General features: G+C 35.3%; 1 protein-coding gene and 1 pseudogene across 1 annotated transcript in view; both read left to right on the top strand.

Annotated features, from left to right (window-relative positions):
* The window catches only part of LOC127646632 (semaphorin-3F-like), a 71,141-nt gene extending 64,748 nt beyond the window's left edge, over positions 1-6,393 (top strand). Inside the window, exon 19 of the mRNA XM_052130395.1 lies at positions 753-6,393. Within this exon, the coding sequence (XP_051986355.1) occupies positions 753-1,187 (435 nt within the window). The 3' untranslated portion in view covers positions 1,188-6,393. The remainder of the gene's footprint in view (positions 1-752) is intronic.
* LOC127646585 (guanine nucleotide-binding protein G(t) subunit alpha-1-like) lies at positions 2,537-12,512 on the top strand (annotated as a pseudogene).
* The last annotated feature ends 1,584 nt before the right edge of the window (positions 12,513-14,096 follow it).

Here is a 14,096-nt window from a genome sequence, read left to right as displayed (position 1 = left end):
GTCAATTTTTGACAGCAGTATCCTGCAATGTGACATGCTGTACTCCATTTAAACAGCTAATTATTAGTGGTTCTTTCTAAGGCAGATATCACTATTACTGACCTCGTAATAATTGAGAGACTACATAAAATAAACACTCACTTAGAACTTTATTAGGAGCACCTGTACACCTACTTATTAATGTGATTATCTGATCAGCCAAGCAGTGTAATGCATAAAATCATGCATATACATGTCAGGAGTTTTAGTTAATTTTCACATCAACCATCAGAATGGGGAAGAAATGTGATCTCAGTGATTTCAACCGTGGTATGATTGTTGGTCCCTGACTGGCTGGTTTGAGTGTTTCTGTAACTGCTGATCTCCTTGGATTTTCACACACAACAGGCTCTAGAGTTTACTTAGAATGGTGTCAAAAAACAAAAACATCCATTGAGCGGCAGTTCTGCTTTGTTGATGAGAAAGGTCAACGGAGAGTGGCCAGACTGGTTCGAGCTGACAATAAGGCAGATAGAAAGATTCAGATAACCACTCTGTACAATTGTAGTGAGCAGAATAGCATTTCAGAATGCACAATACATCAAACCTTGAGGCCGATGGGCTACAACAGCAGAAGACCATGTTGGGCACTTTATTAGGACCATAGTGTTCCTAATAAAGTGCTCAGTGAGTGTATGTATTAAATTGAACTGCAGAACTATTTTAATGAACAACAAAAATGTATCAACTATTGTGTATCAATTGTGTTCCAGATCCGTTCTGATGGCCGCGTAATCCGCACAGAGCAGGGTCTTCTCCTGCGTTCTCTCCAGCTCTCTGATGGAGGAGTGTACCAATGCACCTCCACTGAGAAGAACTTCAAACACACGCTGGTCAAACTGCATCTGGTGGTTCTCTCCGCCCGCACCGTCAACAGCATCCTAACCGAGTCCACCGTGCCTGCTGCGCCCCCTCTCCAGTCCAGTGCCTGGACGCCCAGCGCCGAGCAGTACAAAGACCTGTTGACAATCCTGAGCCAACCCGAGATGGGCCTCATCAACCAGTATTGCCAAGACTACTGGCAGATGGGGGACGACCCCGCCACCCATGCCCACAAAAAGAAGGATTTCAAGGAAGCACAGAAGGAGCTACAGAAGCCACGGAACAGGAGGCACCACCAGGAGCAGAGCAGCATGGCTAAGACATGAGAGGGGAAAGCATCCAGTTCTTCTTAAAGGAGATATCCCCTTGCACACTTTAAAACCCTGATTTTGAGGTTGACTCAAGGTGACTACCTTTACACAAAAATATTCAAGAGGTGCTTCTCTATACTAATTGATGCTTCCTGGTTTCCTCACTCCTCCGTCCTCCAGCCTGTGACCCTGAATTCTATAGAAGTCTGCCATCATGACGGACATGCGAGTTCTATAAATGTGTTGCGAATAGGTAAGGACAGAGAAAATAGGTAGCTGAGGAGCTGGAAGACAATACACATGGGATATGTTATGCAATTCAATTTCACTAGTTAAAATACAAATTCTTGATATAAGCAATGGAATTACTACTAGTGATATGATCATTTTTCATATCAATAATTAGTTTTGCTCTAGTAAAATGTAAAAAAAAATTTATATAATTATTATTATATATTACTTGTTGAAATACCCATTCTTGATATAAAAAAATGGGAAATCAACTAGTAAAAAACATCTATGTTTAAAATCCTTTTGCTGAATTTCACAATGATCTTTCATTCACTCCTGTTTAAAACACAATTACAGATATCTATAATTAATTTATTACTAATAGAAATTCCAGTTTCACATATCAGCTACAGTATGTGCATGTACTGTTTGTACTACTTGTAACCAGGGCTTGACTTTAACTTATTGGCTCACCGGTAACTTTGGCTAGAGGTATTCCAAAGTCACTAGCTACTCAGCATTTTCCCTTGCCAAAATCCCCTGCCCCACAATAAGTGATAAAACTAACTGGAGACTGTAACCACAGGCACTTGTGTTGGACATTTTATTTGAACAAGAATTATATGAGTTCAGCAAGACACAAGCCTAATGATTTAAGTCATCTCTTAGAATATCTGAAGGCAAACATGACCAATTAGAACAGGAATAGGATAGAACAGGAAGAAAACTTTGTCTAGAATTTGTCCATAACTCAAGGAAGTTTAGATATTAACCCCTCTAAACACCTATAACATTTTCAATTGTACTTGCCTATATGAAAGTTTACCATTGCTCTTCCATTTTTTAACAGTGGCATTTGTGTTACTTCAGTAGAATTTTAGTTTTGATGATGTGTATTTTAAAAACCTTGTAATCGACGTTGATGCATGATGCACTGTTGTCTCTTTACTTCATCAGTTTGAGAGGTTCGACATCCTCCATATATCGGGTTAAAGTAGAAGATTCTCAGTAGAGTTGAAATGGGTCACATAAGGTTTGGGGTCTCCGCCGGCCACCACGATATTGAGTGAAGCACGACTGAATCACGCAAGTTTCCCAGAGCTCTGCCAATCCTATCTCTGGAGCACGCTAATATGCACTGCGCCATTTCGCACGAAAGCCCACTTCATTCGCCCCGCACAGATGCACGTGTAAGTTATGAGAGGTACATTTAGTGCTTATAAGCTATAATGTTGCTTTGATATTTGGCGGGTTATATTTATATTTATAATTTTTTGATATCACTAATTTCAAATATACATTCCTGTTAATTCTTGTACATCTGTAAATGTATTTCAACATGTTAGATTTGGTATTTCAGGTATGTGGAAATGGATTTCAGATATCAATAAATGAAAGAGTAATTAAAGATATCTTAAAAAGCTTTCTTACTAGTTACAATAACATTATAGATATCTGAAATTAGCATTGCCACTGGTGAAAAACAAATTAGCAATATCAAAAATTAGCATTTTTGTTAGTTGTATTTCAATTGTTGATATCAGGAATGGACATTTGCACTAGTAAAAATTATATGAAATAATTATTGATTTAAAAAATATTTTTTTTTTTTTTTTACTAGCAACTAGTACATTACTGATATGTTAAATTGGAATTTCAATTAGTAAGAAATGAAATATCTGTTTTGAACAGGAGTGAATGATAGATCATTGTGAAACTCTACTAGTGAAAATGCAATTACAAATTTCAAAAATTATGGCTTTTACTAGTTTACTAGATAGCAAGAATGAGTATTTCCACATGAAATGACATTATTTTATTCAATATAAATATACATTAATTTATACATATATGAATAAACATTTTTACTAGTGGAAACTTAATTACTGATGTTAAAAAAATAGCATTTTCACTAATGAAAATTTAAGATATCTATAATATCATTCACATGATTAAATGTCAAAATGGCTTACAATGAAGTTCATCCGAAGTCATCTAGCACAATGATTATAAGTCAAGTTTTACCTTTGTGGTTTAAATAAACCAAATATTTTACACTTCAACAGTGCATCTTGCTTAATTAAGATTTATTGAGAATGTCTCAAGCTCTAACAACATAATTGAGCAGCTGCAACTTAATACAGCTGTGCAAAAATGTTGCTTTGAAGAGATGCTTGAGTGAGCAAGGATATGCATTTTACAAATACACCTTTGATTCCTTTGTCCTCACATTTCATCTTTGCATCCTTTCCTCGTGTTTTAAGAGGGAAGAGCTAAGACGCAAGGAAAGGACATGAGGAAGGGAAACAAGGATGAACAATTTTAGAAATAAGAAGCACCCAAGGTATACCATAACTATGCTGACCTGGGGGAAACAAACAACGCATTTTTAAAATCAATAGTATTTATTGTAGGTTGTACATAGTTAGATTATGTGGATATCTTTGTATGGAAATAGAACACACACACAAAAAGAAAAAATGTTCTGTATAGATCTGTGCAAATATTTTGTTATCATTGTTACTTCCCTTTCAATATATTTATTACAATGGTATTAACTTGTCATAATACACTGTGTGACTGTTGTCATGACAGAATCTTTGGTGTATGTACCACTAACTGGATGATGGACAGTCTGACTGCTCTTGACGTTTTGATACCAGACCTATAACGTTGATTGCTCAAGGTTTTGCGACAGAATTCAACGTAAAGTCGTGCATTTAGTGGACTCTTTCAGCTGAGCACGTTCACATTCTGCAGATGTACAGATCAAGCAATCTTAGCATTCTGTGACCTCTCAACAATCCCTAACCCTTGAAAAGGCAAAAAGAAACACTTCAATATCATTGAAAATACTCATCTTTTAATCTTCTTGATCTTCCATATGTTTCTATGCTAATGTGTATTAAATATAAGTCATGTCTGTGTGTTAAAATATTCAGTTGATTTATTAATAACAGTGTTCTGTACAGTATGTTCGACATGTTTATATGTTTGTTTTTTCATTTAAATAGATGTTGCATGCAAATAATCTAAAAAAAAAAATATTCTATATTAGACTTGGGTTCAAAACCTGTCCATCTCTTTGCAAACAGGAACTGTTTAAAGCAGCCTATCAGGAATATTATTTGTGTACCTCTCTGAAAGTTTTTAGTAAAAGCACCAAGCAAGCACCTCTTATTAGGTGATTTGGGCCGTATATAAGAGATCATCATCTGGAAATTATCTTAAGGGGGCTCATTTGAGTTTGCATGAAATGTATTTGTACTGTACAGATATGTAGTTATATTATGTTGCTGTGTATATGTCAAAGAGAGAGAGAGAGAGAGACAGAGACTGATTTTTAAGACAAAGGACTCTGCGGAAATAAGTGATGGAATCAAGCACAATTAACTTGTATGTGTTTCACCTCTGTTATGTGATTTTTGTTTTTTAACACATAGCAAATGGGCTGTTTGAAATAACTGTTGTAAATTTGTTTAATTCATTTGTAAAACATTATTCATCACTGTGGTTTGTCCTCTTGCTTTGTCTTTTTTTAGGATAAGCTAATGTGAAAAAAGATCCAGAATTAGATGTTATGGGCAGTTAAAGTTATATTAATGTATTTTTTATTTGTTTTCTTTTCCAACGTTGTCATTAACTAATTAAAGTTATATATTTTATAACAAATATAGGTTGTTCAAAAAGCGTCTCTGCAGAAATTTTACTGTGGTAACCTATATTTTGTTGCATATTACGTGAGATTTAGAATCTAAAACACCAATTATATTCAGAAACTGAAGAGAGGTTACAGGGAACAAGAAAGAATTGGCTGCAATTGAAATGCTAGTGTAACAAAGATAGCCCTAAAATGTTGACTTGTATATTCATTTTATGAATGCATACGTTTTTATAATTGCGATTAATCGCAGATTTTGAAAGTGCTGAAATTTGACTATATATACTTCTTTTCCTGTCAAAATGAATTTTTTCCATCTCAAGAAAAAAAAACAATATTCAACAATAATGTTTTATTAACATTTTCCAAACTAAGACTTCCACAGTATAAAGATAGAAATGCACTAAAATAGCACCAATTCAAGTAACATTAAATGTTTACCAAGTCTATGTGGGAGTTTGACTAATTGAAAAACTAGTCTCAATATGGGTTGCGTATTCTATGCAGTGTGAATTAAATCTCTTAAATGCTCATCCTCCACAATATTTATCTGCCGATAGACTGTGGCTGTCCGCTTTCCTACAGCAATCATGAAGCTGCGTTCATGATTTGCATCAGAGTGTCAGTGTAAAGATCTGCATCCCTGCGGAACTCCCGCAGGACCGAATAAACAGAAAATTCTATGTAAAAATGTGCACACAACAATTGCTTCAAATGATCCAATATTTAGAGCAGAATATAGTCAATGGCACTCTACAACAAGAGCAGAGCAAAGTGTCAACACACTGTGTCATCAAAGGATGTGAAACTGGGACTGGAAAATGGTCAATTTAAGTGTTAAGTAACCATCCTCAGGCAAGGCAGCTGATAATAGCAATAACAACAATAAAACGTTATTTGTGTATTCTTGTTGTCTATTTGTATGGATTTTTCCCTATGAAAACCAATGCTGGGTTGCAGGAACGGGAGCAGTCGGGAAGAAATTCACTGCGGGCAGAGAGTGGGTGAACATGGAGTAAAATTCAGTTGGAAAGTTCAGGTGCAGAATAGAAACTTGCCGGAGAGGGAAGGAAAAAAAAGTCCCGCTTAGACCTCTATGTCAATGCCAGGGTCAAGCACCACTTTAATCTCCACATGAAAAGCACTTTCAGATAAAAACATCTCATTCTGTGTTTTGGTGATAGTTAAGACTTGAAGTGCTTCTATGGTAATACAAATGTGCCTTACATAGGCTGACAAATACTTGATTTCTTTCTCAAGTCCCATCTGGGCTTGTTTTGTACGTCAAATAGCATTGAAAGGTACATTCTCCATCATGTTATCTCTAACACTGAAGCTCTGTTTTGTGTGTGTGTGTGTACGCGTTAAGTGTGCATCAGTGTAATGACTCCAGGCAGACATAATACAAATTGCGAAATACAAAATACTAATTTTAGATTTATTTAAATGTAAATGTATTTACATCACATTAACCATTAGCATCACACAAGCTCATGTGATATTTGTTAAATTGTGGGCAAGATATTTATTTTATTCAACAGTTCAAACCTGAAGTTAATACTGATTAACTTGCATTTTAGACACAGTATGGCCAGTTTACTCTACCAATAAAAGTTGCTCCACAAGAAACTGACAGCCTGTCTGAAATCTTTAATTGCTGCATTGCACGCTGTGTACACTACATGGAAAGTGTGAATTGGTCCTGATGACTACAGCAAAAAAGTGAGATAAGAATTACTCATGAAGTTTTCGGTGTTCGGTATCAAGTGTATCTTTCTATTTGGGTTAATATTATTGAACAGTCTCGGTGAGAGGTCAGAATGCACAGTGCTAATGAAGTCATGTATTCTCTTTTCAAGAAGAAAGATATGGCATACATTCCCAGGGGACAGTTTGCAAACACCAACACATTTTTTATTATTACTATTTTCCACATTTTAGAATATTAGTAAAGCCATCAAAACTATCAAATAACAAGTATGGGACTTAGGTAGTTATAAAAAAAATATATAAATATATATTGTATCTTTACCAAGTAGCAACTATACTTCTAGATAACAGTTTTGTATACTCATACACAAGTTTCATGAGGTATAAACAAATTGCCTCTAGCTGGAATGTAATACTGCATAAGTAAATTGTACTTTTTCTTGAATAACAAAACATAGATAAGCATCATTGTTAACACGATGACAAGCAATGCTAATATTTGTAACATCACTTTATTACACCCACAAACCACAGCCGAGCATGGCACCTTCTCCTTAAATCTGAGTTCAGAAGTCCTCTCCACCCTTTGGATGCCTTCTGTCCCTGTTCTTCATTGGCCCCACTAACCCAGGTGGTCAGACACATCCCTAAAAATCCCCCTTGAAAGACTTGAAACAATTCACCAGGTTAACAAAGCAAAGCAGGTTCCAGTTAAGGTGCAAGCTGTATCACTGTCAGCAACTGGAGTCCTCTAGGCAAGAAGTCATCCTGAAGGACTTCTTTTACCTAATCAAGAGTCAGTATGGGGTCCGGGGCAAGCACTGAGGAGAAGCACTCAAGAGAGCTTGAAAAGAAACAGAAATAGGATCCCGACAAATATGCAAGGACCGTCAAACTTCTGCTGCTAGGTAACAACAGATTATTGGACCCTATAGGGCTCAGATGAAGCTATTGTTGCAAATCAGCAGTAAATGAGTGTACTGTATGTCAAAACACGAGAATTATGTGGATACATTTATTTGCTAGATTTGGCAATGGAGTATGAGACCTAAAGAACAAATTCAGAATGGTTGTCTGCTTAGTTTGAGATCAATAACGTGATCTTATGTGTTTTTTACAGATTAATTTTGTTTGTTATGTCAAAAACCTTCACTTTAAGATTATTGGTTTCAATGCATACATTTGCGTTATAAACTGGAGACTAAATAAATTGTTTGATTAAAAAAAAAGAGAGAGTAAATCCAAAATATTCAATCTTGAAATTGTATTATAAAGCAGGAGACTTGAAAATGTATTAAAAGATAACTTTGCATGTCCGACTGGACGTATATTTCAAGTTTACATGTAAAATGTAAATTTATTTGTCCATCATAACCACACTCAGCTTGTCTTTGTCCGATAAGTGATATGGGTCAGGGTTATGAGATGTTAAGCCTGTTGAGCTTAAAACAAGAATAATAAATCAAAAGCCTCTTAATCTAATCCACCAAAAGATAAACAAATGAGAGGAGGTCATTTTGGAACAAGTGAAACTTCTGAAAATATTAATAAACAAGAAATAAAGTGAAAGGATACCATTATTATATCAAAATAATATGACAAATTCTTAATAGTATAAAATACTATTGTGTGAATGTCCTCCATTCTGACATTTAAAAAGATAATTTTCATTTTTGGGTGAACTCTCTCATTATTTACTCACCCTCATGCCATCTCAGACGTGTATGACATTATTTATTTTGCTGAACACAAACAAAGATTTTTAGAAGAATAGTTCAGCTCTGTAGGTATATACAATGCAAGTGAATGGTGACCAGACATTTCAAGCGTCAAAAATCACATAAGGGCATAAAAGTAATCCATATGACTCCAGTGGATTAATATTTGTCTTCCTAAGCGATGCAATCACTTTGGGCCAGAAATAGATCAATATTCAATGCTTTTTTTTACTATAAATCTTCATTTTCACTTTCAGAATGTGAAAGTGGAGATTTAAAGTAATAAAGGACTTGAATATTGAACTTTTCTCACCAAAAGTGATTGCATTGCTTAGGAAGACAAATATTAAACCACTGGAGTAATATGGATCACTTTCCATATGACTTCACATTATTGACCTTTCACATTAAACTTGTCTTTTCCCATCACAGAATTATTCATCAAGATGGTTACTCCCTTGAAGAGTGCTTAGAGTTCATTTCTATTATCAACAGCAACACACTTCAGTCTAACTTAGCTTGTGAGGGCTAAAAGCACACTCAACATTTCTTTGGGAGATGCCGCTGCACAGGTGCTGGAATTTCTAAATCTGTTTGCAAAGTACTATTTATTTAACGTTCAACTTTGAATGGTTACATAATGTACATATAGTGTAAATTATGGTGATCTTTTGCACTTTCAAACTGGAGGTTGCCCTCCTGAAAGGGTTAGTTTGCCTAAACATTAAACTTCTCGTCACTCACCTCATGCCATTCCAGATTTGTATGGCTTACTTTCTTCTGCTGAACACAAACAAAGATTTTTAGAAGAATATCTCAGCTCTGTAGGTTCATACAATGCAAGTGAATAGTGACCAGATTTCCAAAAGCTCCAAAAAGAAGATAAAGCGTAAAAGTAATACGTAATACTTTTAATATTATTATTATAGCCTTTATTTAACCAGGAAGGTTAACCCATTGAGATAATACAATCTCTTCTTCCAGGGAGTCCTGGTCAAGTTTAAAAGATAACATGTACAATAGGTTAAAAGATTAGAAACATAAGGGGGCAAATTACCTAAAAGTGCCTTGGCAATAAATACAAACATATGCAATTTTCTCCTGTGATATAAGGATGACCAAGCTAACGAATACAATGATGAGTACGTGACTCTGCACCACAAACAAAGCGTAGTGCAGCATGATAAACAGAGTCCAGTTTCTTAAGTAAGGATGCAGCTGAATGCATGTATAATAGATCGCCATAGTCCATTACAGATAGAAAAGTACTCTCTACTATTTTCTTTCTAGCCCCATAAGTGAAGCATTTTTTTTAATCGATAAAAGAATCCCAATTTTGGCCTTAGCTTTTTCAACAAGTTATCAGTATGTACATCGAAAGCTAATCTTTTGTCAAGCCATATACCTAAATATTTATAAGAACTAACTCTTTCCATGGATGTACCTTCTAAAGTCGATATCGGCAGATCCGCTATTATAGAGCGAACATGACTGAAAATCATATATTTAGTCTTTTTTGTATTGAAAACCAGTTTAAAATGTAAATACTCCAATGGTTTAATCCATGTCTTCTTAAGCGATCCAGTTGGTTTTGGGTGTGAACAGACCAACAGGTAATTCCTTTTTCACTGCACATCTTATCATTGAAGTCTCTATAGGCACAATCATGATTTCAAGCTCCATTACACTTCCTAGTGATTGACGCATGTTCGCTAGATGGCACTGTAGGAAGTGTAATCATGCTTCAAAATCTAACTGCATTTAAGAAGCCTATAGGTTAAAATGAATGTAGTGAAGATGTTTGAAATGTAATCTAATATATGGAATTATCTAAGAATAACCCCATAAGTTATTGTAATTGTTCAATTAAATAATAATAACACCAGCAACAATATGCCACTTGGGTCCTTTTGCCACAATTCCAAAGATCAAACTTTACATTTTCCCTTTTTTTTCCTTTACATTAACAATCATAGAGTTCTCGCACATCATTGCTTTTGAGAAATGTGTGTAATAGTATTAGCTTAATAACTTTTAGATATAAAAGTATTGCTAACTATGTACAGCTATTGCTAACTACATTTTACTTGTTTGATTGCAGGATTATTCCAGGAAGCTGATGCACTTAGCTGACACAATTGAGGAAGGCACCATGCTTAAGGAGTTGTCTGAAAACATCCTAAGGTTGTGGTAGGACTCGGGCATCCAGGCATGCTTTGACAGAGGCTCCAAATACCAGCTCAACGAATCTGATGTATAGTATGTCCCCATAGTTTATTACTTGATAATAAAGTAAGTAATAACATTACTTGTGAAATATGAAGTGTAGGAAAATACTTGATTCTGAAGTAAACATCATTAAACATTTCATGCTTCAGCACCTCTCTGGTTTTTCCTCCAAGCTATCTGAATGACCTGGAAAGGTTGATCCAGCATGGCTATGTCCCTACCGAGCAGGATGTACTGCGATCAAGAGTGAAGACCACTGGTTTCACTGAGACCCAGTTCGCCTTCAAGGATCTCAACTTCAGGTACACCAAAACAAAATATACTGAAATACAATTAGCCTTCTCAATTATGAAAATCACCATCGAAACCAGGCATAGCCATTTAAAAAAAAAGTAAAAGAATTGTCACAAAAAATTGCATTAGACATGCAAACCTCCACAGCTCTTATTAACTGATCTTCCTGGTCTACAGGATGTTTGATACGGGTGGTCAGCGCTCAGAACAAATTAAATGGATCCATTGTTTTGAGGGTGTCACCTGTATCATCTTCATTGCTGCTCTGAGCACATACGACATGGTGCTGGTGGAGAATGATGAAGTGGTAGGTTTCCATTTCTGGACCAAAACGTTTCCAATAAAGTGTTTGAATCAACTTGACTCAAAAAGTTTTAGAAGAATATCTCAGCTCTGTAGGTCCATACAATGCAAGTGAATGGTGACCAGAACTCCAAAAGCTCCAAAAAGGAGATAATGTCAGCATAAAAGTAATCCACAAGACTCCAGTGGTTTAATCAATGTCTTCTGAAGTGATCCAGTTGGTTTTAGGTAACAACAGAGCAAAATATTACCCCTTTTCACTGTAAACTTGTCATTGTAGTCTCTAAGCTCAATTGCACTTCCTAGTGCTTGATGCATGCGCAGAGCGCTAGATGGCACTATAGGAAGTGTAATCAAGCTTAAAATCATGATCTCCAAAGAGGATACTGTCAAGATGTAGTGAAAAAGGGGTTATAGTTTGGTCTGTTCTTTCCCAAAACCAACTGGAGTTCTAATCTCCATTCACTTGCATCGTATGGACCTGCAGAGCTGAGATGTTCTTCTAAAAATCTTTGTTTGTGTTCAGCAGAAGTCATCGTACACATATAGAATGGCATGAGGGTGAGTAAATGATGACGGAATTTCTATTTTTAGGTGTTCTAGCCCTTTAATCATTTAAAGCTTGATAAATGTACTTAAACAATCAGGCCTGACAACCTTTGGGTTGTGTTGAAGCTTTTTTAGTAACAGAATTCACATTTCTTCTTTTGTGTCAACCAAATAAACAAATGCATGAGAGACTCCACCTCTTCAACAGCATCTGTAACCACCACTACTTAACCACCACATTAATTGTACTCTTTTTCAACAAGAAGGACGTCTTCGTGGAGAAGATTAAGAAAGCTCATCTGAGCATGTGCTTCCCCTATGATGGTGAGACCTTAAACAGCATCAATCCTTGACAACAGAAGCAAAAATATAAGCAACATCCTATTTAACAGGCTCTATTGAGTAGTTTGCAAAACCATCAGGTTTAACTGGTAGCAATGGCATTCCATTTCAGGTCCCAGCACCTACGAGGATGCTAGTAACTACATTAAGATGCAGTTCTTAGATCTGAATTTGCAACGAGACATTAAAGAAATCTTCTCCCACATGACCTGTGCCACAGACACAGAGAACATCAAGTTTATGTTTAATGCCGTAATAGACATTATCATCAAAGAAAAACTCAAGGACTGCGGTCTCCTGTAAACAAGCACGTGTGGGAAGAGGTGAGAAAACTATTGAGAATTTTGTATTGCTGTAGACATTGAGAATATTGTCTCACTGGTACCATATCAAATATCAGTACAATTTCTATGTACATCATTTCCATGACATGAGAATGTCCTTTTTTTGGAGTGTCTCCGTGCTCAACAGGTCATTAGGAATTTTCTGACGCACACATAAGTAAACACATATCAGGATTAAATTAATTGGACATAAGAAAGGAAACTATATTGATGTGATTGGGTTATAAATTTGATTAAACACACAATACTAGAGGTAGACCGATATATTGGTTTTACCGATTAATCGGTGCCGATAGTTACTTATTGGAACTATTGGTTATCTACAAAAAGTATGCCAATAGTTGCTGATAGTTTTTTAATAATTTAGTATTATCAAAATAAGAGTCCCCAGTATGTTTTTCTGACATGTTTATGTAAGTCACACATTATGCATCAAATCTGAATTTTTTTGGTTATTATTGGGATTTTGATTGAAAAATTAGCCGCATCTTGGTTATTTATTTATTTTGGACTCTTTTTCTGTGTCCGCCTTAGTAAGAAAAGAATAGAATTAGTTTTTTAACGTTGTATAAATCGATTTGAAAAAACGATTTGGACGATTAATCGGTTATCGTCCTTACCCATCACCATAGTTATCGGTATCGGCAAAACCCACTATTGGTCGACCTCTACACTACACATTGCCAGGGTTGGGAGGTTTACTTTTGAAATGTATTCCACTACAGATTACAGAATACATGCTGTAAAATGTAATTTGTAACGTATTCCGTTAGATTACTCAAGGTCAGTAACGTGTTCTAAATACTTTGGATTACTTCATCTGCACTGGTAGATTTTTTTCACTTGTTTTGATTATAAAAACACTGCCAGTACAGCAAGACAAAATACACATATTAAAAAAACTAAATATCTTATGCAGTGTTGCTTCTAATACAAGATAAATAAAATTGATCTTGTTTTAAGGGTTATTTATTTTTACAGGAAAACAATACAATATTTATTATCAAGAATATGATTTTTACCCTGATATCAAAGGTCTTACTAGAAAAAAAATAATCATGATCCAACGTGAATTTTCTTGATAAAAAATATTGTGCCTTGTAACGCACATAATGGCTGGAAATAGCTTAAAGCTGACAATTTACACAAGGTTTATTTCTTCTGCTCCAAACTTACTTCAAGCATACTTCTCTGTCTGCTCGTACGAATGTAACACATCAGAAGAAAGTGTTTCACCGCTGTTCAAACACTTTTTGGATCACATCATTTATAAATGTTTTCCATCTGTAAGGACTAAATATTAAATGAAACAAATGACAACAAAATTAATGTAACTGTATTCTAATTACCAATTATTTAAATTGTAACTAGTGGAATACGTTACTTGAATATTGTATTTTAAATACGTAATCTCGTTACATGTATTCCGTTACTCCCTAACACTGTACACTGCATAATACCAGAGCCCAACACATATTCATAGCAGCAATTTGCATACTGTGTAACAATTATGCAACATAACCTTGTTTGAAGACCTGGCTCA

Source organism: Xyrauchen texanus, chromosome 7 (assembly GCF_025860055.1).
Source record: "Xyrauchen texanus isolate HMW12.3.18 chromosome 7, RBS_HiC_50CHRs, whole genome shotgun sequence".
Classification (NCBI taxonomy): Eukaryota; Metazoa; Chordata; class Actinopteri; order Cypriniformes; family Catostomidae; genus Xyrauchen; species Xyrauchen texanus.
The sequence above is the reverse complement of the archived record's forward strand: the minus strand, read 5'-3'. Positions and strand labels throughout refer to the sequence as shown.